At 37.9% G+C, this 27,172-nt stretch overlaps 2 protein-coding genes across 3 annotated transcripts; one reads left to right on the top strand and one right to left on the bottom strand.

The window, feature by feature from the left end:
- The first annotated feature begins 937 nt into the window (after positions 1 to 937).
- Positions 938 to 22,810, top strand: LOC139968776 (microsomal triglyceride transfer protein large subunit-like). 2 transcript variants are annotated; one of them, XM_071973144.1, is made up of 17 exons: positions 938 to 1,109; positions 2,427 to 2,475; positions 5,001 to 5,185; positions 5,910 to 6,134; positions 7,259 to 7,524; positions 8,246 to 8,396; positions 9,246 to 9,406; positions 10,253 to 10,421; positions 11,083 to 11,196; positions 11,748 to 11,960; positions 12,705 to 12,919; positions 13,324 to 13,421; positions 15,014 to 15,135; positions 16,009 to 16,233; positions 16,856 to 16,980; positions 17,408 to 17,578; positions 18,181 to 22,810. In XM_071973144.1, exons 2-17 carry the CDS (start codon positions 2,430 to 2,432, stop codon positions 18,350 to 18,352), a joined length of 2,658 nt encoding a protein of 885 aa, XP_071829245.1. In that variant the 5' UTR covers positions 938 to 1,109; positions 2,427 to 2,429; the 3' UTR covers positions 18,353 to 22,810. The 2 variants fall into 2 exon arrangements, with proteins under 2 accessions (XP_071829245.1, XP_071829248.1); XM_071973147.1 differs by lacking the exon at positions 938 to 1,109 and adding an exon at positions 1,164 to 1,281.
- LOC139968777 (uncharacterized) lies at positions 21,733 to 26,970 on the bottom strand. The gene is made up of 4 exons (XM_071973148.1): positions 25,799 to 26,970; positions 24,896 to 25,125; positions 24,128 to 24,373; positions 21,733 to 23,937 (listed from the first exon to the last, which is right to left on the bottom strand). The coding sequence occupies exons 1-4, from the start codon at positions 26,487 to 26,489 to the stop codon at positions 23,737 to 23,739; spliced, it is 1,368 nt and encodes a 455-aa protein (XP_071829249.1). The 5' UTR covers positions 26,490 to 26,970; the 3' UTR covers positions 21,733 to 23,736.
- Positions 26,971 to 27,172: the final 202 nt, after the last annotated feature.

Raw genomic sequence — 27,172 nt, 5'->3', positions numbered from 1 at the left:
ACTAAACCAAAACAAGGATTTCATTTTTTTTTTCATTTCCTTATATATTTGATCCAATCACAAAAAGAGTATACAAACACCAAAATATGAAAACACAAAGCTGATCAGGATGTACAAAAGGAGACCAAATTCCTGTAGCCCGGAGACCTGTACACCCTTACAATAAGGGACTAAGAACTAAAATAAATATATAATATTCACAAATATAGCCATAAGAAATATAAGAATTAAAATTGACAAATTACACGTGTGATAAAGCTAAGAAATGTTCCTTAATATTGCACATCATAATGACTGGTAGGAACCACACAATGGCAAATTCCTGGTCTCAGGGGGAAGTTCATACCAAATCCTAGGAAATTGGTTTAAAAAAAATCACTTTCAAAACATTTGTTCTTGCAAAAGCATGATTAAATGTAAATTCTCAGATCGTGCCCTCCCCTTTATATCTTAAGCGTGTGTGTATTTTGATTGCGGTCTATTGAAGTTGCACAATAATAATAATTTTAGAATCAGGGGTAATTTTACCTTAAAGGTAGTCTGTATTGGCCCCAAATTATAGCATACTATCAGAGCCTGAAGTTTTCGTCACTTGTAAACAAACAAACATCACTCAGTTGGTAGTAAGCAATTTTCGTATGCTACTCCTAGGAGACCTAAACGGGTCTAAAATTGCCTCAATTGGCCCGATTTTTGCACGACAAAACCAGATCCTGATTGCTAACATAAGATGTTCTCCTGTTGCATTTTGGTTCTCCTGTTGCATTTTGGAACATCCTACCGAATTGGTGTAGACTCTCATACGAGCATGCCACCTGTAAAGGCCATTTGTCAAACAACAGCTACCTTGCATGATATGGAAGAAATACAGTCTGCAGTTTGTAGTTAGCAAATTTACATACAATCAGCTGGGGTCTGCATTGTGCAGAAGGGATAACTGACAATTGCAGCTAACGTAAACTTTCTTTCAACTTCGTAACCGGTAATACAGTACACGTCAAGCTGAGTACCTGGGTTTCCACTGTAAGGGACAAGCTGAAGCCTTCATTGAAACAGAAAACGACAGAGAAGAATAATTTCTTTCACATCCAGAAGAAATATTGTGTGAGGTAGGTTGATTTACACTGCTTTCTGGGTACGTGATACAGTTTGCCGTTTCGCTAGTAGGAGGTTCCGTATCTAGGGATTAGGTTACAGTAGGCCTATAAAACTGCTAGCCTACGTTGTTCATCCTACGAAGGTCATCTTCTTCACTGTGTAACGTTTGGCATTTGAAGGAGGGTAAGCGCGATAAAAACGACATGTAACTAGATTCTGAAACAAAAATCGTGATTTTTATGTGTTGTTAAAAATACTTATAGGGCCTAGGTCGTGAAGTTCATGTTACAGATGTTGGAGATAACAATTACCCAGTCGTTAGTTTTATCAGGTCTCACTATGTGACAAGCATTTACGCTAGGGTTAGTGTTGTACAAATCATGTTTGTCACGGTAACAGAACAGCTATGTTGCTAATTGTAGTGTATGGTTTTCGGACCTTGAATAATCCTTGGCAGAGATAAGTGGGATGTATTTAATCCTGTATATTATGGATACTTTTCTGGTGACACACTGAACAATGGGTCCTTGAGCAATTGCTGTAGCTGGTAAAATAAAAATAAATTGCTAGCAGTGTACAGTTTCCAAAGTAAGTTTGCCAAAATATGGTGACAGATATTTTGAAGATTATATGGACTACTACTGTCAGTACTTCCCTGTTTTGTTTATCATTAAGCCTAGGTTTAAATTTGAATCAAAGAATCAAATTGGACCTGAAGTTTGTAACAATATGTTGAAAAACATCTGAATTGGCTCAAGTTTGCTAGAAAATTCATGGCTACAGACTAGTATGTCTTTTCAAGTGCATTTCTGTTTCTCACTGAAACATTTAATTATCTCGCATATTACTTCTTGGTGACTGGCACTCTGGCAGTCTATTTGGAAAGTAGATAAATACAATCTTCCATGAAATTTCCTTGAAAAAGAAAACGTTACATATGATCACCCAAAATATGAAATGAAATGAAACAGTTTATTTCCAGCATAAATACTCAATATCACATGTACTGTACATGTATGAAAGTAAACAATAAAGGAAGCTGACCAAGGTGACTGTGCGCTCCACTCAAGTAGTCATACATTGGAACACTTGTCCTCTACTAAAGTTTGTTGTTGATACTCATACTGGGATAAGGAATAACACAATTCCGTTTGCCAACCCCAACCATACCCCCACTTAAACAATAAAAACAACACTTTACACTGGCCATCCTGTCAGCTGGAAGTTCTACATGCTAAAAGTTGGTGGTAAGTTAAATGTTCTTTAACCGTCACAATTTTTGATGAACATTACTTGACATGCTTATAATGAATATATTTCCTTAACAGACGATGATGATCAAGGTGGCAGTACTCTTCACAGTCTGCATGGCAGCAGGTAAGATACAGTATATGCACTGTGGTTATTGATTATAACTTTGACTTTTGTTTCTATGACAGAAGTTATTAAATCAGTCACTGTCCATCCCACAAGAAAGTAAAATTTAAACAGCATCAACTCATTTCAAAACTACTAATTATGAAGGTTTCTGATTTTTCAGTTTTTGCCAGACAGTGAGGAATCTGTTAATTATTAGAGAGTAGGATGGTGTCTTCATTAAGAGAAAAAAAAACATGTTTTGAAAGTCACAGTTGTTTCGCACGCCAGTGGCACGCATAGAGGGAATGGGTGAAGAGGCCATGACACCTCACCACTTATTGCCAGTCGTGGGAAAATGATTCGGTCAGGGGTCATTTACATTCAGCCAGGAGAAACTACACCACTGCTATGCTTGTACTCCCAACTCCTCCTTTTCAATCTCATAACAATAAGTCAAGAGTATTTTATAAACACATGTTTTTTTGTTTTGAGCTAATGATAGACCTAAATTAGAGTAGAGTGCATCATTTGACATCCATTCTTTCAGATTTTCTTTTTTTGGGGGGGGAGTGGGGTGGGGTGGAGGATATCCTCCAGAACCCCTTCATCAGAGTCCACTTTAAAGAACCCTTTATAAAGTCCTTTATTCTCCTATGTCCCATTCATAAAGGTTCATGCCCCTATCTAAATCAGTCAGAGGAAAGATCAAATTTTTCCTTCCCCCCTCCCCTCAAATCCTATGCACACCACTTATTTAGAAGGGCTCTGTATTTCACATTTGATTTTCTAGAATAGTTAGGTGATATATATACATGTATGGGTTGTAACGTGTACAATATAACAATTCACACATAAAAAGAAGAAAGAAAAAGCTGTAAAGTGACCCTGACATATATCTTTGTTGATTACCATTACATGCACATACGTTGGTAATAAATTGCATTAATAATCATTTTGTACTACATTATGTGGCTAATAAGTTTGAGTACACATGTAATATGTACAGCAGTGGTGCACATGCATCAGCTCCTTGGCAAGTTTAATAAGCTGGGACAGTAGTGACCATTAAAGCAGCATCTTGCATTGTCATTCACCCTATTACTAGTTACAAGTCAAAGTATAAAATTAAACTTTCAGCTAATCAAGCAATATTAATTGCCTGTAGTTTGTGTTAAAATATGTTGATTCTAATTTGAAACTTAGGGACACATATTTTGGATTGAAATTATAGCAAAATGAATAAGTTAGTGTCCAAATTTTTGTATAATTGCAGTTTTGAAAACTCTGAACTATTGTCTCTTATAACATACCATATGGTTCCTGTGTAAAACAAGAAATTGTCATTCTTGGATTGTATATCCACTTTTTGCCATTTTGCGAGGCATTTTGCCAAGCAATGCTGAATAATTTATACAAACAGGTAATCTTGTGAATTGGTCGATAACTCTTTGATTTATGTACATTGTGTACCGATTTTAAACTGGAATTGATACCAACAGCTGTGGTAACTGGCATCAGTGGAAATTTAGAACACAGCATACTGCTTTCTGTTTTATCAGATTCAAACAGTTTAAAGGACAAAGTCAAATCAGTGATCCCTTTGGACTACTACAGATTCATTCAAGGTTGAGATAATGTTGGTATTCTTAGGGTTGTTTATCTACAGTATTGTGATAATACTAGCCTCCCAAAGCTGGTGATAGTAGTGTCTGTGGTTTCAAGGGGGTTAAATATATACACCGTGGTAACATCTGAGATTCTGTCATTGAACTCACCTTCAGAAATATTCCATGGCATTCATTCATGCATTGTCTGAAATCATGTCAATGAAAATGATATTGCTTTTAGTTTATCCATGTAGCTTATCTCACTTCTGGTTTGTTTGTGTCAGCTTTGCAGTTGTACTGCAGGGTTTGATTGTTTGATTTGTTTGATTGGGTTTAATTGTCAAATGTTTTTGTGGTTCCTTGCTGGAAGCAAAGGAACCTATGCAGTCAGGTTGGTGTGTGCGTGTGCGCATTTGTGATACTTGCTTGTGTCTGCAAGAAGTGACGGATATTTGTCATACTTGTTATGTAGATGTATTGTAGTAAGAAGGTGTGCCCTATCGGTTTTGGCGCTGACCTTATGAATATTAATGAGGTTATGGGGTCAAACATAAAAATCATTACCTTGTAATAACTCTGCAACCTTATATGTAGGATTGTAGCCTTACTTGGTATACAGTTGTTGGTTTATAGCTGGTACATGTAGGCAATCTGGGCCCCAAACATTTTGAGCCAATTTGTGGGCCCAAATTTTATTGCCACAAATGCATTTTGGGACACATTCTTCGGGCCCAATATTTTTTGGGAGCTCAATTTTTGGTGGGCAAATATACTTTTGAGCCATCTTGTTTGGGCCAATTATGTTTGGGACCATTTAGGCGCAAACTGTTATCGAACCCAATGTGGAGGGGCCAAAATTTAAAAATTGCAATAACTCCACAACCTCAAATCATGCATATATTTATTTGTAATATTGCACATCTTTTCTCTTTGCAGCTTATTCTCTTCAGTTCAAACAGGGTAATACATACCAGTACACTTATGAAAATGAAGTCAGGTTAAACGACAAAGAGAGAGAGGAAACAGAAGGCGCATTCAGTGACGTTGGTTTTAAATTATCAACCCAGCTAGACCTGTCCGTTGTGTGGGAAAAGGAACAAAGTCAACTCATGAAACTTGTGGTGAGCTGAATCTTCTAATCCTCTATATCAAAGGGACAATCAGGTATACTTCTATGGCTGGAGGGTGTCAGGGGCTTTATTCGCTTCTGCATAAAATCAAGGGGGGGGGGGGGGGAGTCTTGCCTCCCATTGACAGACAGAATATTACAAAGAATTTCTCTAGTAAAGCACATAAATTCACCCTAAAACAGTTAAAACTTCAACATTGTTTTCTAAGTTTGAAAATACAGTTTATTAACATTTCTTAGAAGGGAGACAACTCCCTTCCCTGACACCCCTCCCCAAGGATTCTAGCTCCCTCCCCCTCCCCCACCCACCCTGCCACCCACACTCCATAACAAAAATGGTAGTTGTTCCACTGCTCCATATGCATATATTGTCTATAAATTTACTTTAAACTGCTCTTTACCTGCTTCGGTTCAATTTGGAGTTTACTCTGAAGCTAGAACTGACTGTAGCTTGGCAAATTTTTTCAGTAACATTTTGAGGCTTTCCACCTTCCATTTGAGACTGTTCACAAATGGCATTCTGTGCATGCTACAAGAGTGTTTCAGGTGGATACATTGTTCATCAAAACATTAATTTACCAGGTCACATGGTTTGGAATACTGTATGATTGCTTTGGTTTGGACCAATCATCTGACATTTCTAAATGCCAGTGTCAATTATTAGCTTTTGTTGAGCTACTTCTAGTCAAACTAATTTTTTTTTTCCATCTTTCAAGTTTCAAGATACGAAAGTCTTCAATGTCTCTGGGAGGAGCGACGACCAGAATGTATTCTTGTCATCGGAGGAGGTCATGTCCAGTCAACCTGTCTTCTTCGAGTGGGTCGCGGGCAAAGTTGCCAACATTTTCGTCTCGGCATCAGATTCATCATCATCAGTTAACCTGAAAAAGGGCATCGTAGGATTTCTTCAACTCCAAGATGCTGAAGGCACAGTCACTGAGGTGAGGTGTACTAGCATCATATTTATATTCAGCTTACTTTTCTGCACACACTCCCTGTATTCTGTATATCTAGAGCTTTCTATTAACCTCTTGTCTCTAGTCTTTTAATATCATTTCACATCAATGCCAAACCTTCAAAACATTCCAGTGATTATGAATTTCATCATGTTGACAATATCTACATACTTTTGACACAGTGAGGAGCAGCTGATTGTGTCTGCAACAATACACAAACCTGAAACATTCAAAATATATATATATTGTCATTAGTTCGCTGCCCTAATCCCACAAAAGGTGTTTAATATCTGAGCTGTGAATTAATGCAAACTTTTAGTATGAATACACCAAAACCAAAATAACCATGAATACCATTCGAATTCCCCGTTCGCTTGAGTACCAGTTGGAGTACAAGTCATTAAGTACCAGCACATGAATTGAATCTTGCACTAGTATCTACAATATATTTAAATGCCTCAAGTGCGGATTCCCGACAAAGTCCCGCCACTACGTCAGATGGTGCTTTTTAGAAACAGTTCTCCACAGCTCTGTGGTAGGTATTCTACAACACATTCATATCAGATGGTCCTACATCTAGCTACACCATGCATGCATGACGTATCAGGGAAAGAAGACTGCTATATTTTCATTCCAAATACCAACTCTAGTTTTCTGCTTCGATACCACTCAGTTTGGCAAACATAAATACTTAAATTTAAGCTCGGTTTGGAACATGAGATTAGAAACTTAACGTGTAATGTAAGTATTACACTATTACCTATACTTCGTTTGCTATAGGTTAAATACTGTATGTCATTAAAACAGAACTCCATGTGTAAAAGATGTAATGTTTTGTCTTGTTAACAGTTCTAATGATATTTCCTGTTGCCGGAGTGACAGTAGTGAGGTAATGATCTAAACCTGTAATGAATAAAATGGATAAATTGTAAAGGTGAGGATATTCTGAGTTTGTTTAGCAAATGTTGCTGTTAGGTACAGGGCTGGGCAGAAAAAAACTTCATTGTTGGAGGGAATGTATTTTCTTGGCTAACTCTTTCCCATCTAAAATCTGAAGATAAATATAAAACAATTAAGACTTAATTTTAATCTTTCTCCTTATACCACAGTCAGATGCATCAGGGGACTGCTCTGTGACATACACACGAGATGGTTCTAAAGTAACCAAAATAAAGGATTTTGAGACCTGTCAACAGGACAGCCAATGGGTATCCACTAGTCATCCACAGTTAATTCTTAGTGTAAGTCTACCTGGACATGCATCGTCTGCATACACTGTCTCAGAAGATGGAATCATCCAATCAGCTGTTGCCACGGAGATACACACTACCCATATCAATCTCCGGGAGGTTATTTCATCGTCTGTGAAATCAAAGTAAGCTCACTAAATGTAATTTTATTTTTATTTTTTTTGTAATTTGCAAATTTTTGTCTTGGATGGAGGAAGAGTGCAGCACAGATAGTTCACCAGTGCTGTATAGTAATGGATTTAGGTGGGGATTGCCTTTAAGAAGCCATAAACACCAGCATTTAGGAGGCAAGACTGCTGCTATAAGCTTATCAAAATGTGTGATAGGTGATGCTATTGAAAAATTGTATTTAAGAGTTTGAGGGAAAGACATTTTGATCCTGACAGAATCTTATTCAGAGATGGACTAAAAGGAAAACAGACAAAGGAAGTTGGATACAAGTAAATTAGGCAGATGGACAGATGAATTGATTGAAACATTGAACACTCAATAGATTGAAATTGGACAGTTCAAAGAGAACTGATAGGAAATGATCTCACTGCCTCTGTACTGTAATTACATTCATGCTGCCCCCTAAAGTTTATTTATCTACCTATACAGCCTTTCTGCAAGAGATGAAGTTAGTTAGCAGATTTTTTCTCTCTCTTTGAATGCAAACTTGTATCCATTGGAAGTGCATCTGTGACCAGTATATATGAGATAGAGGTGCTTGGGAAGCCAGGAATTAGCAATTACCTGTCATGTCAAAAAGAATGGGTACAGGGGAGTGTACCCTCCCCTGATGGATACCCTTGACAATAAAAGTTTTGAAGTCTGATATAAATACAATCATTTATTCTCTTGCAGCCAAGCTCTTGCCTTTGTGAGCTCTGAAGCTGGAGGTCAACAACTTGCCGGTGACAATGCGGAATCTGTCGCCCTCAGTCAGGGAGACTATATTAAACAATCGCTGCATCTACTTTTAATCGAACAGCAGTGTGGTGATGAGTGTCAATCGGTGAGTGCTACTGACTGTATCGTTGTGTTTTGTTCAAATTGCATTAGCTACATGATAGCCTGAATTGATAAGTTTTTCATTGAATATTCATTTTTTATGCAATTTGCATATTATTACTCTTGTAAGTTGGGTTATGGCCCAGGAATCTGTAAAGTGTTGTGTTGTGAGTTTTATCAATCATATATGACAATAAAATCAGGAAGGTAACTTCACTTTCTCAAGAATTAAATGGAAAATGGATGATATCCTTTGACAGAAATGTTCTTTGAAATGTTGTTAACATTAAAATAGATTTTAGTTGCCAGCTTCCTTGGAGGGATTTTTATACTCAAATAATTTGCCATAAAATAATGTTGACTTATACATATTTTTATCTGTCACTTTGGCATGTCACTAAAATGTACAGCCATTTGTAGAGCAAATTCTAACCAGGTAGCATCACCAGCATTGGATGAGTCAAGGTTGTCATCTAAGAAGAGATGACTGATACACAATGCTAGAAAAACCCAGTGATGGCTCATTAGCCTCATTCCAAAGCATGCATACATATCAAATTTACAGCTTTGAAAACTCAAGTTTACTTTGGAATTGGTAGAGAATTCAAATGCATTTTTTGTTTGCTATGTGCTATACTGAATCTGTTAAAAACGGTAGAAGAGGAAACTCTGATGAGTCAAATTTTGAATAAAATCTGTTTTTCAAATAGGGGTTGTGATCAATCTGGGTTTTTTCCTGTGCCCAAATTAAAATAAGTGAAATTATGCATGAACAACTAATGGCCTCCCTAAGGGAATATTAGAGTCGTGCATACATGTGATATTTGATTTGTCTGTGTTTTTAAATTACCAGGCAGCTGATATCGTGGAGGCCTACCACGAAGGCCTTTCATCGGATCTACTTGCCCAAGCAGATTCATCCATGTCCTTCCTTGAAGTTCTGGCATCCTTCAGATCGTCAGGGAAACAAAGCCTTCTAGATGTTTTAAATAATGATGCAAACCAGGACATAATGTGAGTAACATAATTTATCATATTGCTAAACCATGACAATCTGTGGTATGGTGTGGCAGTGAGAGTGCCTTCTAACAACCAGGGGCACAAACACATGTACTTCTGGGGCTAGGGCCTTAGCTCTCCCCCAGAAAAAGCAAGGGGCTTAACCACCCCAACCCGCCCCCCCCCCCCTCCCTCCATCGACATAGTATTTTACAATAAGTTCCAGAGAGTAAAGTACAGTACATTAAAACATTGATGATATCTAGTTAAACTACAGTACAACCCTGAGCAATTGGAAATTCTTCAACATTGTTTCAAAATGTGCAAAATATAGCACTACTTTTGCATCTAAGCACTGTCAATGTTAGCAAATTAACTGCAGGGATGATGATTAGGGTTTTCGTTGCCTCCTACAGTAGTTTGAGAATACTCCTACCAGTGGGGATGTTATAGGTGGCAATCCTGGGTAAGAGAAATGTGTAACAATTATGAACACTCAGTGGACAAGAGGGAAGGCTTGTTGTAAGCAGGTGAACGTCCATGATCATAACATGGTTAGGTTAGCATCTGTTTGTTTCCTATCCCTTGAGTTTTACTAAACAAACAATGTACAAATACCTTAACCTATGAATAATTACTGCCTGACATAGAAGATATAAAGTAAAACTTAATACTGGAGAGATCTCTGAGTCAGGAAGGGCCATGAACATGTATGTTTATATGAACACTTTATAGAATCCATATACGTTGTATTTCATTTGCGCCACCAGGAATGGTAACCATGTTGACATACCTAGTCTTGCTCTAATAAATATGAATTGAATAAATTGAAAAATTAAATTGAATCCTCTGTCATTGCAGCCCACAGTTGTTAGATGTTTTGGCATCAACTCAGACCAGTTCATCATGGGAAGCAGCGATGGAGATCCTTGATTTTAGCAGCGAAGAATCAGCAGAAATGCTGGAGAGGTTCTTGGTGGTCACAGCCTTTAACTCTCACCCATTAGAGCTTCAGGTTTCAAACTTAATGGTAAGTGAAAAATAAATCATCTATAAGTCAAATTAAATCAGATGAAATTAATTTTTCGTGGGAGAGCATTCTCCTTGAAATTGGTATGAATTTTATGCACACATATTGCTAATATTACATTCAGCTATCACTTTGTGAATGCCTGACATTTCCACTGATAAATTAGTGCTCGTACTTTTTCTGTTATTAATATTTTGTTGATGTATTTTATGTTACTTTTTGAGTCATACCATTAAAACATTCTCAAGTAGCATCAGGCGCGTAGCCAGGAATTTGCCAAGGGAGGGGCGAAACTGTAGATTCGGCATTGCAAACTATCTAAGCGTAGCGCCACCATGGTTGTCGCAAAGCGTACAAGAAAATTTTGGCTGAAAATGCCTCCCAGATAGCTGGAAAAGGCACTTCCCAGGCCTTGTAAGTTGCATCTTAGCATTTTCTCTTTTGAAAATACTAGCGATATCATAAAAACATTAAAAAAAAAATTTAAAAATATGCTCAAGGGGGGGGCGGCTGCCCCCTTCGCCCCCCCCTTGGCTACGTGCCTGAGTAGCATGTCATTAGACATATTCAGATTTACACAGGGTAAGATTACAATTTTCAAATTGCAGCAATTCCAAAACACTATTGAAATGTAATGAATATGTGTCCGTTTGTCTGGCAGGAACTTGTGGAAGGAGGTGAAATCGGCAGTGAAGATGTTCAGATATCTCTGGCTCTCACCGTTGGAGCTCTCATCAAGACTCTTTGTGTCGAAGAAGAAGTTTGTGCTGGTCAGGTTAGTAGCAGCAGAAACTTATTTAGATCTGACTGTTGTTCATTGGTGGAATGTTCACTTTTTGACAAGAGCAAGCTTAGAGGCTGTCTTGAAATGATTATATCTTGCCACTAACTTTCAAATTTAAGTTCCCATATGACCTGCATGCACATTTATCAAATGCGAACGAAGAACCCTTTGCTGCATTCAGTATTAAACTTTTAATTAAGGTACATGATTGAAGTCTTTTGAAGCTGTAATTGTGATGTATACAGTAGTGCATCGAGGTATGGTATCCCTCATTGAGGCTTCATGCTCTGCCCCTTGCACCCCCTCCCCCACCCTTTGCCACAAAGTGGAATAGATTATAACTTAGAAGAGAAAAGCCTCAACGTGCCATCCTAAGTCAACTCATTTCTACTATCCCATCCCACCCTCTCCAATCACCTCCATGTCCGTTTCACCAGCCATCCTGTCCTGCCTAATCTCCATCCGCCCCTCCCAGTTAACCCATCCTCTATCTACTTAAACATTGGTCTTATCAGTATTTTATTCATTCTGTTTTGTTGTAGGTGGTGCAAGACGCCTTGGGAGTTTTCACAGACATTCTCTCGGCTGAAGAGGACTCTGTTCGTAAACTGGCCCTGTATGCTCTTAGGAATGCAGGACAACCCTCTACCCTTCCTGCCATCGTTGAGATGATAGGACAAGAGGAGGACCAGGACGTCATAGAGGTCGCTCTCGATGTTATAGATGTATTTGAAGAAGAACTCTTCACAAGAGACGTAAGTATAGACATCGCAGTAAAGGATTCGCTGGGAGGCAGTTGTACCCTATTTCAAGGACATTTGTATTTATCTCTGTGTACCCGACAGTAGACCTGTACCCATACCCTTATTATAGCATAGTAACCTGTACTCTCTCCCTCTCTATCTCTATCTTGCTTTGTTGATTTGTACTCATACATGTATGTACTCAACACAGTACCCTACTAATGTATGTTCATACAGGAATTAGTTACTTCAAAGGATAGCTTCTGAGTGTGTCTACCCTGTGATCAAAGCATGGTCTTCTGAAATGTTATAGTTTTCCACGGTATGGAGGAAAGCATGCATGTTACAGAGGACGAACAAACAACATGAACAAACAACATTAACAACATGAAGAAGACCTGTCAATCTCAAATTTAAATCAATGTACTTAAAGTTTCAGTGAAATTGATGTATATCGATATAGGTAACACTTCCCTCCTTTCAGGTATTACTTAAATGATTAGTTACCTACCTAGACATTCTATAAAGGGTATCCTCCCTCCCTCCCTCACTCCCTCACATCTGCCCCGTATGTGATTTTCTTCGCATTTCTTTCTATATGTGCTTATGAATATTTGATCCTTCTAATCACACTTAATCCTATTTATCATTAAACATTCTTAATCCTTTCAATCTGTAATCGCTCTTCTAATCAGTCATAAGTCTACCAATCTTAAAAACCTGTCTTTCTTTCTCGCTCTCCTTCCTTTCTTTCAGATTAAGAGACAACTGAATAACTTCTATCATCAGAACCATAAGAGATATTCAAACGTTATTCGAGCATCTGCAGTATTCCTACTGCTCACCAAGAAACCCTGCAAACAGGACGTCTTAAACATCGCCCTCTCTCTGCCACATCTGGAGACTTTTGAGCTCAGTAAATTTATTTCTTCTAAACTGGAGACATTGTCTGAACTAGATAGTGCTGCTGGGTGAGTACACATAGGGATATCTCTGTTTTTTTTTTTTAATTACCAATTAATGTAAACAAACACACTATTGTAAAACTGTTGGAGCTTAATATATAGCTTGATGATTTATTTGCTTTTGTTCTACCCATCTCCAATCTGCTTACACATTTTCCACAAATATATCTAACCTACTGAATTGGGTAACATCTAGCACTTTATCCCATAACCCCAGAACCCAGGACCCACTTTGACAAGTAAGTGGCTGTTTGTCATGAAAATGAATCAGTTATGTTTATGATCAACTTATGTTAATATGTACTGCTGTTTTGGTTTATATCATCCTGTATACACTCTAAATTACCAACAACATCTTAAAAATCTCCTCTTTCATTTGACATTGTTGTTTTTTTGTGTGTGTGTAACAGGGCAACAATACGAGAGGTCTTGGAGGAAACCCAAGCAGTAAATTATGCTAATATTGTAACTGGAGGCTTTTCTAAATCTTATAGGAATGTTTTAGCAGGTAAGCAACAAAGTTTTGTCCGTAAGAATTATTGATTCCCAGATGTACTGTGATTGTCCCTTTATAAGTTGGCATATTTTGATCAAGTACAACAAAATGGTCAAATTGTTTCTATGTAGATGTAAATATGTTTACAATTGATCAACAAATGATTCAGTAGTTTAATTACCAATAACAAACATAATACCCCCACTTTTTTAATTGTTTCAACATTGCAGTAAAATTAATGAATATATATCTCAAGTGAGTAATTTGGCATTCTTCCAGAAACAGTTGCCAAGAAACGGTCCTTTTCATGGCTCTCACAAATTTCAAAATATCTCACATCATGTGTGTAACTTGTCATTCCTGTTGGAAAACTGAAAATATGACAGATTGCCAAACTTGACTCTTGAAGGTAGACTTGCCATCATTACTTTTCCCACTACTCATTGATTTCTGTCTGCTTGTTTATTTATGTATCGCCATCAGGTAGGCAGGTAGGTTCACTATACCCAGACAGAAGTAAACAGGCTGTATTATGTCAGTATCAGGCTTTGTTATGCTGTCTAACCACAAGCCTTGTAAAACTCTTTATCTAGGGTCAGGGCAGAGCACAAGAGATCAACTGAACTGACTGCATTGAAGATTAATGTGCATTTAGAGATATACATAGCATTGGACTATGTTCATTACAACAGGTTGGCTGAACTGTACCCACCCAAAACAACTATAGACTGTATCTATAAGGCCACTAGGGATGAGATGTGATAGGGAAAAAGAAATATGAAATAAATTAGCTGGTGTAAACTTAATTAACCTTCTATAATGCATTATGTCAGATTGGCTGAGCTGTACCCAACCCAAAAAAACTATAGACTGTATCTATAAGGCCACTAGGGGTGAGATGTGATAGGGAAAAAGAAATATGAAATAAATTAGCTGGTGTAAACTTAATTAACCTTCTATAATGCATTATGTCAGATTGGCTGAGCTGTACCCACCCAAAAAAAAACTATAGACTGTATCTATAAGCTCAGACCACTAGGGATGAGATGTGATAGGGTAGGGGCAAAGAAAAATGAAATAATTTATCTGGCATAAAAACCTAATTGACCTTTTATAATGCATGATGTCAGGTTGGCTGAGCTGTACCCACCCAAAACATTTATAGACTGTATCTATAAGGCCAGTGTCTTACCACTAGGGATGACATGTCATAGGGGGGGGGGGAGAAAATTTAAATAATTTATCTGGCATAAACCTAATTAACCTTCTATAATGCATTATGTCATGTTGGCTGAGCTGTACCCACCAAACATTCAGAATAAAAACGAAATGGAGTATACTTAGTGGAAAAGTTTTGTACATAGATCAGAATAAATCCCCCCTCATGAATATATCTTGACAAGTGTGTGAGGCTAGGCCATTGTAATTCTGCTATGCTAGAGGCCTAGGGTAAGTAGAGATATATGTTTTTCAAAAGTGATGGTTTGACTTTCTCAGGGGTATTAAACAATTCATGTTGTGACATTATAATGTGTCACAACAAGTTACAAACTGGGAATTATTTCCATAATTCTCTGTTTTTAATCTTATTTTTTACTTTCCAGACACTGGCGACTCTACCGTTTTTTATGAGCTTGACTTACAAATGACGGGAAGCGGCCTTCTTAGAAAAAGTCATTTTGATGTCGATCTTGACGCAGTGAATGACTCTCTTAAAATTCTTTCGGTAAGTCCTTGATATTTTACCAAATGGGTCAGTTTAAATGACTCTCTTAAAATCCTTTTGGTATGTCCTTGATCATATTTTACCAAATGGGTCAGTTTAAATGACTCTCTTAAAATCCTTTTGGTAAGTCCTAGATTTTTTGACCAAATGGGTTAGGTTAAATGACTCTCTTAAAGTCCTATTGGTATGTCCTTGATCATATTTTAACAAATGGGTAAGGATAAATGACTCTCTTAAAATCCTTAAGGTAAGTCATTGATATTTTACCAAATGGATAAAGGCTGAGGATCATGTAGTGACAACTAATCGAGAGAGTCCATGAACCCATCTTGACCATGGCTTCCTAGCTGTCTTTACTTCCCCTTCTTTAGGGTTGCCATATTTTTGTTATCTGAATAATGGAGGAAAAGCTAAGCTGCTGCTGCCTAAGTAGTGATCTAAAAGTTGAAAGGTGCCCTCTTCCCTTCCCATTAAGTAGCATAAGATCATTTTGAATGGTACCCACATGAAAGTGATACTAAATTTGATGAATACATTGTAGAGACATTTTCATTTTGCTTTCACAAAAAGAACCCCCCAAAAATTTGGACATTGGGACATGTAGATCCGCCTGGACGCTCATATAAGATGGAGATATAGAAGAGGCATATCCAGGCAACATGGACGTATGGTTACTCTGTTCCTAACAGCATTTTTACCTCATTACAAAATTTTGTAAAACTCTTGTCATTCCACCACATTGGAGACTTGTTTTCACTTAATCACCTCCAGTAGAAATGGGGCAATCATGAATTCAATATATAGCTCGCAGTTTTTTCGGCATTTTTGCAGGATGTGTACATTTTGTTTACGTCCCGTTTCTTCTAACGTCAGGTTAACTTATATTCGAGAGGTCTGGAATCCTTTTTTGGAGAAGACACCGGCGATCAAGGGAATGTGGCGGCTGGAGTATCGGTGAAACTGATGGACATACAACTAAGACCACTTAGCTTCATGTCTGGAGGTGGTAACATCATGAGCATGGCCTGGAATCTAGGATCAGCCGATACCGCCATCTCTCCTCTCCATGGCAACGTCTTATTACATGACCACTCACAGGTTAGGACCTCCTTTCCTTACCCATTTTGTATGTATTGTATGTCTTTTAGATCCTCCTGCAAGCAGGAACTCGCAAAGAAGCCATCATTGGCTTATCAAAGCTGCAAGCTGACCGAAGTCAGTCTCTAAGATTCATATTTTAATGTCCATGATTATGAATTGTCAATTGTCAACAACTCTGTAACTGGACGACATACATTAATCTTGGAGTGACTGGAACTCGAGACCTTATGATTGAAAGGTACCGGCGTTAACCACTGAGCTAACACTCCCTGTTTCAATCATTTTAATCATGCCAAACACCTTGAACAGAGCCAGCAGAGAAATTCTTGGCTAGTCGGCCCTAAGTTAATTTGGTGGAGATAACTATGTAATCATTTCTTTGCTGGGGCTGCCAGTCATTTTGCCATTTTGGACAAGTTATCAAATTAACATGACTGCTGGAATGTAGATTTCTAGAAACCCATCTGTTTGATATTTGGTCATGTCAGTTGGTAACACTTATTTGACATTCACGTCATAATGTATCGTAATCAAATGGGGTATATATGTAGGTATTCACATAATCAATGTTCTGAAAAAACAGCAAAACTTAAAATGGTTGTTTCTTTCTCCTTTTCAGAAATTAACCCTTCAGTCCGGTGTCACAGTTAACGTGGAAGTCCAGGGTTGTGCGTCTGTTGATCTAGGAGGAGACTTAGATTTCAGTCTATGGGAGAGAACTTTTACTACAACTGTATTTAACAAGTTTGTAATTTTGTTTTCTTGGGGTTTAATTTTTTCACTTAAGTTAACATCTAAGCAGTCGAAATATCTACCATATTGCTCTTCCCATATGACAAGGGCAGAAACCACAGAGAAGTCCCAGGAGTTCCCCCTTTGAAATCGTTTTGACATTAAAAGTTGAAGCTTGGAACATAGTTTCGATCGAAACAACTTACACAGTGGAAATATGATATAGCATGCTTACATCCGCTTGCATTCCTAACTTTTTGGTAAGACTTTTTTGCGAAATATTGTGCTATTTCGGACGTAAGTTTGGTATCCAAGCAGATATTTGTCTCCTTTTGAAAGTTGAACGTTGAATTTGAATGTTGTTCATTTTTGTCTAAGTTTTCGGAATGCATCGGTTTCTTACGACCGTCCACATTTCTCCTGTCTCTCATTTTAACAGAGGTGCTATGTCAATAAGAGGCTCTACGACCATCGATGTCGCCCCCTTTAAAACCGGAATCAACTATGGTGCAGATGCCATGGGTGTGGTCAATTTTGTAACTTCAGTCAAATTTGCATCTTTACCACCACAGTTTTGTCTACAGATGATTCAAGATCCATTGCAGTATAGGTCAGACATTTTTTATATATTTTATTGTCCTGCTTGCTGCCTGTTTTTTTTTCCTCCTAGTTTTTCTCCTATCAGTTCAATGCTAAAGATTTGCCTTCTGTATAGGTATGATTAATGGCTAACACGAAAAATCGGTCCGAGCTATGAATTTTTTAAAAACGAACTTTGGAATCAACTGAATGTTGCTTCATATTCAATAATGATTGCTTGATAAGACATATATGACATACGCTGAAACATTCTTACCGAAACAATGTTTCTAAGAACCAAGCAAGTTTTACCTGCAAGACGAACAAACTTTAACTATAGCTTAATAGCGATGTCTTTACAAACTGGTTATTTGAAGAAAAAAAACAGGAAGCCTAGGCAAGGCAAAATAGCAAGAGGAAAAGTTAGTATGTGATTAAAGATTTAGCCATTGTCTATTTTATTTTCTAAGGTGAGGGACGGGGAGAGGAGGGGAGGGGAAGAGAGAAGTTGGGGAAGAGTTCTAGGAGAGAAGCTGAGAATAAAAGGGAAGTTAAATGGTAACAAATCCCCCATGATATTCGGTGCTGGCCAAAATTATGTATGTCAAGTTATTTGTCTCTTTGACACTGCAGGAATTTCGTGAATAAATATGAGCAGAGTGAAAACTCTGAGGGAGCCTTTTCCGCAGACCTCTCTAAATTCGTCTACGTCGAAGACAATTCGTTCAAACTGTTTGAGGAGAATTCTCCGGCTTGTAGGCAGATGTTTGGACAAGCGGATCAAGAGGAAAAGGGTTGGTGGTAAAAGAAGAAGAGAGACCGCTTGCTGAAATCGTCATGGGAACTGGACGGTGTAGAAAGGATTTCAATTTTGGACAGGTTTTTAACGGAAGAGGCAAGACTGTTTTCTATCGGCTCAAGATGACATATGATTTATCAACGACAGTATGATCAGGATGTCAATTTTCTGTACAAACTATTCAAGCCTAGTGTCGATACTATAATGAATCAAGAAGAAGAAGAAGAGCTAATCCGGTATTTATTATGAAATTGTTAGAATTACTTTTCAGGCGCTAATTATGAATAGTAATTATCTTTCTATGAGATCGGAGGTAAAACAATTGAAAACCTATTGACTTAATCGTTGTTTTAGGGATGTCGGTACGAAGAAAACCATGCAAAGATTTGATGTGGAAGAAAATATACTGCATCATGCAACGACCGTTACTGACTGAGGTAACAGATCAGTATCGCCATCATCAAGAGTTGAGATGGGTGGAGCAAAAAGAAGTATCGCTTGATTGTACTACATGTCAGCGAAGACTGTTTTTCATTCAGTTTCTGTTGCTACAAAAAAATATGTCAAAAAAATGTGACGTCATCCAAAAAGATATTCCAAAACTGTCAAAGAATGGTGTAATGTTTGTTACAATGTTTTGTTTGTTTTATCAATTTTGTGACCAATTTAGCATATTTAGCCAATTTGTTTACATTGCTCATAATCTGATAATGAAAGAAAAGGAATCAAACAGGTGTCCAGGGTTATTGTAAATGAATTTTAGGAGCTTCTCGGTCAGAATTAAAATGGGAAATGTTTGGAAACATCGCATCCTTGCTGCATTGAGCACAGATCACTAGAACAAGTTATCATAAGCTGCCAAGTTTACGTTTCGTGGAGCTCGTCAGGATTGAGCGCTCTAGTTCATCCCACAGTAACACACACTGAAAATCTATTTTTCATAATTAAGGATAAGAGATTAGGGGAGGAATTGGAATGGAGACAAAAGTTATTCCTCCAGATCTTCTCCCTCCCCCAACCACCCACGCATCCCTGCCTCCCTTCTCCCTCCCCCAACCCCCACACATCCCTGCCCTCCCCCCTGAATTGGGAATACACAGGTGTTTCTAGTTGGCGTGTTGTTCCCGTTAGTAACTTGATCTGTGAATTAACCACTATTGCTGAAACTATCAGTACCCTTATCCAAATGGTCTATAGCCTTAATCTTGTGGTCAGTCTACTGACCAAAGTGTTAAAACCCCATATTTTGAGTTGGTATTTAATCGATATTGTACTTAACAAGAGACAGACAGAGGTAAACTGGTCCCTCATAATTTATGAAAACTTTGTCTTGCAGTCTGTATTTCCACCACCAATAAATGTTCAAGAAATTCATCTATTTTTTAATTATGCAATCTATGCAGCTCTAGGAAATAAACTGTTTAATGCCTTAAATGTGTGCTAGATTAATATTAGATCACGTCGTATTGTGAAAAATTCTTTGAACTTTAAAGCTTTAATTTCTGATAGCGCTTGATTTGTTTTAACCGAATCTTTCTTTTAAAATAATTTGCTTGCCTGCGCTAGGAAAAAGACAAGATTTCCAAAGTAGAAAAATAACTTTGAACTTGATATTGTTTCTGTTTTTTTACTTATAAACATCTCAGCTAACAATCTCGTGACAAGGTTATTTATAGTTAAGTTATCACCAAAACAATATGTATGAGTTCTCTTGACATTGTTAACATTGTCAAAGACGCTTCCAGTCATTTTTTTGTACAATTTTATGACATAAACAACATCCATACAACCAAGTTTATTCAAAATGACTGACTGGCCACCGTATTTTGTGAAGTTTACATGCATGTGTTTGTATAGCATCAAATGACAAACTTGTATTATTTAGCTTATATGTTTAACAATGTGTTTTTTTATATCAGTATATCTTTAGCTATTATATGTATTTCATTAAAAGCATTTTCTTACTCTGTGAGTTTGTAACCGAGCTCAGCAAAAGTTGACAGTATGCAATCCTCCGCCATCTTGTAAAGGACCGTTCAAAATGTTTGCAATAGTTTTGACAATCTCATCTATTAGTTTTCTTCAAAACTAAAGTACCCCAAACTGGTTTTCTTGACTTGACACAAACTAACAAAAAAATAGTTTAACTTAATGTGAAAGTTTGTCATTTTCTTGAAACCTTCAGTTCAGCCATCATGTTAATGTTTCTTAATTGCACTGTGCTTTTTATAATCTTCAGTGTGTACTTTAAACAGCCATTATACAATTAACGTGGAAACGTTCCTTGTTTTTGACGATAACCATTGGCCATTTCGATGGAGAGAATTATGACTCATCCGGTAGAAGTTCATAATTTGAAAAATGAAACTGGCAGAAATTAATATATCGGCATCAATTGGATGTCAATTCTCAAAATATACAAATATGTAGCTTGTGCTTTATATCATGCAGATTTGTATTTCTTGTTTCAATATCTACATTTCAATATCTTACATCCCAGCAGCATCCTATACTGTATGTATAATTTAATACAGGGTAAAAATATCTATTTTGTACGCAACATAAATTTTCATTCAAATCCCGACCGGTTTGGAGTTAATCGGATTAATGGTACAGCAATTATTGTCCTCATTGGTGGCTGTGAGTACTGATTAATATGAAATCTTTCAGTATTTTGCTCTAAGCATTCTCTCATTTTGTTAATAATGCCCCCCCCCCTTCTGCTTTCCCTTCGTACTCTTAACACATCGCCAAATGATTCAATAACGATTATTATAATCAACTGTCGTAGATAAAACCTGCCATATCTGTCGAAAGCTATTTCAAACCCAGTACTGAAACTTTTTAAATACACGCTTTGTGAGTCAATTTTGATAGTACCCCTCCCTCCCACAGTGCACTCTTCCTCTCTGACACAGACTTTATTTTGTGAAATAACACCCAGGTAAGAATTTAGTGTAAAACTTGGCAGAGCTGCTTTGATGTTCATGAAGTTTGTTTATGATGGTAACCATTTATAAAATGCTTTTCTAGGCTGCTACACATATTCACAATTGTGTCAGTAGCAACTTGCTTCAAGTACCAGTTTGTATTACACTTTCGTCATATGAATATGTGACATTAATTCATTTTGTTCTTCGGTTAGTATATTACCAAAAGTTGGAGGGAGTTGGAAGGGGTGGTGTGGGTGGGGGGGGGGGGCTGTACATAAAGCCCATCATTTACATGTTTCAGAAGGTATTGGTTCACACTGTGGATACATTATGGTTTTGTTGGCATAATAAATAACCTGACTATATTCTCTAAATTTTCATTATGATTTCCAATTTGTTTGGGATTTTTTTTTTTTACACAATAAACGTACAGAAAAATGAAACAAAAGTCACTTATTTTGTATATGTTTTATTTAACAACTCTCGCAATTTTGAACCAGCAAAATGGTAACACCCCTTTTATCTTTGATGACTGTTACGTTTTGGCTACAGCCACTTGTATCAGTGATATTGTTCACGTGACTGCACTCGTTGCTCCGCTCCACCACCCTTCATCACCTTCCTCCTCTAACACACAGTCTATAAAGTGAAATAACACCCAGGAATTGATATACCGTTATCATTTTAATATCTCGCAGCCATCACATAAAGTAGTAGGCCTAACTATCGTTTTCAATACGGAAACAACAGTGTAGCTAATGCATGGATTCACCCAAGAGGTGGGTCAAATGATATGCAGTAATTGGGGGACAAGTCTAGTTCATCGAAATACTGCACATAAGCAATACAGGGGAGAGTGTAGACCAATCTTTGGTTCTAGTTGTAATAATTCCACTCAGAGATCAACGATTTACCGGACATTGGAACGATTCCACCTTTTTAATTATGTCTATGGCCGATTTAATAAACAAAAAAGTAAAATAAAATTGAGAACTTTCCAAACTCCTGAAATATAAAAATGAACTTTTTCATGTTAACAATTTGAAAATTAACTTTTTGTCGAGAGGTGTTTAACTCGTCAAAATGTATTTTTATATACTATTGCCCTGGTTAAACATTTCCCGCGTAGGGGGCAGCTTTCTGTAGATCTACAGTTGCATGACCTAGTAGAGGTCGAATTGCTGGTCTGCTTGGTGATGTTAGAATTATGAGATTGAATAATTGACTTCATATTTTTCGTGCAGCTGTAGCTGACTGTCACGGCATTTCTGCAGATCTGGAAAAAGCTGCCCCCTACACGGGAAATGTTTAACCAGCGCAATAGTGTATAAAACCCATGTCACATTTGACACATCGTACATCGGCATTTCAGGAGGACCCTTGAAGCAGCGATTCAACAACCACATAAAATCTCTCAGGCATGAAAGGTAACAAAAAGAAACAAAACTGTCAAAGTACGTATGGAACCTGAAAAGAGAGGGAAAAAAAGCTACAATATAAGCTGGGAGATAGTAAAGGAATCAAATACGCATACACGTGAATCTGTCCAGTGCCAGGTCGGTCCGGTCCTCTGCGAAGAAGAAAATCTGGCAATCTTACATACCAAGGACAATATAAACAATTAACAGAGCTCGTCTCAAAGTGTCACCATGTCAACAAACCGCCCGACCGTGCTAGGAAGAAATAACATGTTAAGGTCACATACACAATGTTTACGTCCAGTCTGATGATCGCCGCACATAGCAGGCGTGGAACTCGAGTAACAACATGCTGTAAGTTACCGTATAAGTAGACTAAATATACGGTGGAGGCTGGAAGTTTTTTCACTGTTTTTGATTTTCCAACACATTACGATTTTCATTTATTTATATATTTATATAAAATATATATATATACATATATATATATATAATTGAAATCGTAATGAGTTGGAAAATCCAGAACAGTGAAGAATCTCTCAGCTTCCATCGGGATTTGAACCCGGCCTCCCGTTTTATATGCGGACACCCTAACCACTTAGCTATGGACGCTGATTGTATGTCCAGGGATTCGAAACCGGTAAGGAAGGTCGTAATTCCGCTGTAGGCGTTTGTCACCTGCATCGAAAAATACTACTTCTGTTTTGGTCACATATTTGCCTTACCTAGAGATCAAACATGATTCTAAACAACTCGAAGTCATTTGTGATTCCTAAAGCAGGATCTCGAAAGAGATACTTTGTATACTTTTCTCAATGAAATGGAGGTTAATGACAAAGGCAAATGAATATATATAATTGAAAATCGTAATGAGTTGGAAAATCAAGAACAGTGAAAAACTTCCAGCCTCCACCGGGATTCGAACCAAGGCCTCCCGCTCTGTACGCGGACACCCTAACCACTAGGCTATGGACCCTGATTTATTTCCAGAGATTCGAAACCAGTTTAGTTTCTAGGTATTCAATAGTCCGACTTGAGATCATTTGAGCATTTCATGGAAGTATGTTATGTTCTTGGAAATCTCTTCTGTCAGAAAATGCCATTTTTCTCCATATTCATCTTTTGAATTTTTGTCTGGATGGTAGTCACTCATGGCCTTTATCAGAAGACGCTTTTTAACGCTCTGTTCCTTTTCATCCCAGTCTTCAACTTCCTTGATATCTAACTTTGGGGGATCATTCTGTAAAGAAAAAAATGGGGGAAAAAATAGATAAGGTTGAGGCTTTGTAATCGAAATTATAGAAATTACCAGACTTCATTTGTATATTTGTTATATAATTCAATGTAGGCAATCGCTTGGCACCCCCGTGTGTCTATAAAATTGACGTGTATTAAGAAAGTAACAAACGCATGGGTTTGGCTTTTCTTACCTTAGGTGGGTGTTTAGAATACACATGTTTGAGTAGTTCCACGACACTTCTACTATTCTTAGCCTCTGCTAAAGCGTTCAATTCCTTTTCCATTTCTTTTCGAAACTTTGCTCTCGCTTCTTCTTGGGCTCTGTCATCTCTTTGCCTGGCTTCTTCCTGCATTATCTTCAACGAGGCCGTACAATCTCTGTACCACTTCTCGTTGTTGAATAATTTCGGTTTGGCAGCCTCTGTTAGTTCCATTACCTGAATGTTTCAAATAGATTAATACCAAATATATTACAAACTAGAACTGCATTTGCCTGCAAATACGCAGTATTGTAGTGCGCGTGGAGGGCTTATCAGTATTACTATTAGGAAGAACATTTCGGTTGTTCATGGTGTGACTTTTTGGGCGGACAACACACCAGGGAGTTGGGTTATGTAAGTACCTAGAAAGTTAGGGCGCTTGTGAGCGCCGTGACAGGCTCAGAATAAGTTGGCTACGCAGCTAGTCTCTGTAACTGTAAATGTATTGAGACTATATGAAACTTTTAGTTTTCAACGTCCAGTCACGCGTAGGTATCGTTCACTTGGTTAGTAATGACAATATTGTATAACGCACGCGCACTACAAGAATTATGCCACGCAGAAGCGCCGCTATAGAGACTCCCCTCATCAACCTCCTGTGCATTGCCTAAACAAAAGTGAAACATTAGTAAGCAAGTGCATTGATATTGTTGAGTTACTAAAAGTCTTAAACTTCAGAGAAAAAAAACATTATCTAACCTTCATATAAAACGTTTTCCCTTTCTGCTTGAGTTTCAAAACTTTTTCGAAGATATGTCCCTGATAGTAACATGCCATTGCCTCTTGTTCTAGGTTGATCTCTCTGGCTTTCAATGCAGCATCTTTAAACATGTCCAAGGTATCGAAAACCATATTCATGTTCAAAAATTCGATTTGTTGCAACAAACGTGCAAGTTGTTCACAAGCTATTGCTGAAGTCTGCATGGATTCTGAAATGCATTGGAGTAGGTGGTCAGTTACAATAAGAAAAAATCAAAAGAAAAACAGTTTAAACTTCATATCTAATTTTCAATAAGCAGTTACACAAGGATGGTGGTGGTTGGGCTGGGGGGGGGGGGGGAAGTATGGTATAGTGGAGTTTACGACGAGAGGTACTCAGAGGTTACAGTCCCGACGCTCGGGTTCAAATAGGGGGACCAGAAAAATATGGAATAAAGAATAATGTATTTTCATTATCATAATTTGCTTAAGGAAACATGAAGACTTGATAAAAAAAAGAGGGCCCTGTGATATGAAAAATTGTCCCTCGACGACACTGGTGGAGGGAGTGGTAAACAGTGAGCCAGAGTCGTCAACAGAACCGGATTGGGTAATGGGGAAATTTATACGCATGCTTCAAAACAAATACTAGTCCTGTAGGCAGTATATGTCGCAACTCTCCTCCATTATACATACATGCATGTTGGTCGATAAAAAATGATTCATATAAAGCGAAAATAATATTTATAATCAGTAGCTTCACGAATCACCCACCCACCCTATCCCATCCTCAGTGTTCGAATGAAGGTCACTTCTCTTGCCCAATACTGTCTAGATGTGACTAGCTCCATGACTGAGCATTGCTCTTGATATATCGCAAAGAGCTGTTAGTATGAAACTCACCGGCTGAAGCTAGCTGGTACATAGAATCAGCTTTAAGTACCCGGATGTCTGTCTTCATCTCTTCGTATGACGTCAAACGTTCGGCTTCCTCCAACGGATAGTGCATTTCATGGACCGCCCTCAGACTTCCTCGAAAATCCTCCTCCTCCAGGCAATTCACTGAATGCTGATACAACACTTGAGCGATCTGGACAAGTAGAAGGGCTCTCAGCTCTTTCCAAGCCATGCACTTGGCTAGAACAAACATGGCCGCTACTCGTCGGTCAAAATCACCGAAACTGACGAACGAAACGACATCGCTAAACACCGCAGAGATATCGGAATCCATCTTATCACGCCAAGCTTCTGATTGGCCACAGCCTCTTTGCAGCGATGAAAATAATTCATTTAAAGATTCTTTCGCATGGAATCTAATCTCGTCTTCCATTTTCTCCTTCCTTTTGAGCGAAGACCTTAATGTCAAGTTCGTGCATTCTTTCCATATTATTTTGGCCATCTGGTAATGTGTTTTTCCGATGTTTTTAAGCGCTGAGCTCGCTTCGTTTGTCGTTTGAGCATTTATATTTGCCTGGTAATAATATTTTAAAGCCTTTGAAAGCCTGTCTTTGGCAAGAAAGGGTGACAAGCCTTCTGTTAAAGCCTTCAAAAACAGTTTGTTCCCCTCCTCTCGTAGGCGTTTTGACTCTGACATAATGCCCACTGAAACAAGCTAACACATTAAAGTCGTCCCGCGATTCACCAAGGCTAGCCTTGCACCGTCATCGGCTAGAAAAAACTGTACTGTCCTGTTATCACCAGAAAGAACAATTTCCTGTGCAGTCTTCGTCACAGAATGAACATTTCTCTTTCCGTGAACGTCTTCTTGTTAACGAGTTTGTTTACTATATCGCGACTCGTGTGTTCCCGAGGTGAGTCGCGGTAAGAGTGAAATTGTTTTTAAAAAAACCGTGCGTTAGGCCTATGTAGAATATTTGTCACAAGTAACGCAAACGAATGCTGCTCAAAATTCCAACAACAATCACAGATGTCAATGAGGTAAAAGGTCGAACCTACTGCAAACAAGTTTAACGTGTTACAAAAGTTCGGGAATCCCCAATTGCGCAATAGTTGCTATGCTGCCCTCGCAGACGCGTCTAGATATGCGACACTAGACAGCTAGCGAAATGATGAGAAAAAGACAGGGGTAAAAACTGAAATAAAAGGATATGATAACTTGAATAATAATGATGCTAAATACAACACTATGAATGTTTTAAATGAAAGATTATAACGGTAAACTTCGAACTTGCCATAGGCCAAATGAAGCTCACCACAGTACAATATTTTTCACTGAATAACTATAATGTGATGAGAGTCAAATAACTCTGGGGTTTA

The sequence above is a fragment of the Apostichopus japonicus genome, chromosome 6 (assembly GCF_037975245.1).
Source record: "Apostichopus japonicus isolate 1M-3 chromosome 6, ASM3797524v1, whole genome shotgun sequence".
In the NCBI taxonomy this organism is placed as follows: Eukaryota; Metazoa; Echinodermata; class Holothuroidea; order Aspidochirotida; family Stichopodidae; genus Apostichopus; species Apostichopus japonicus.
Note: the sequence above shows the minus strand (reverse complement) of the source record. Positions and strands in the feature narration are given on the sequence as shown.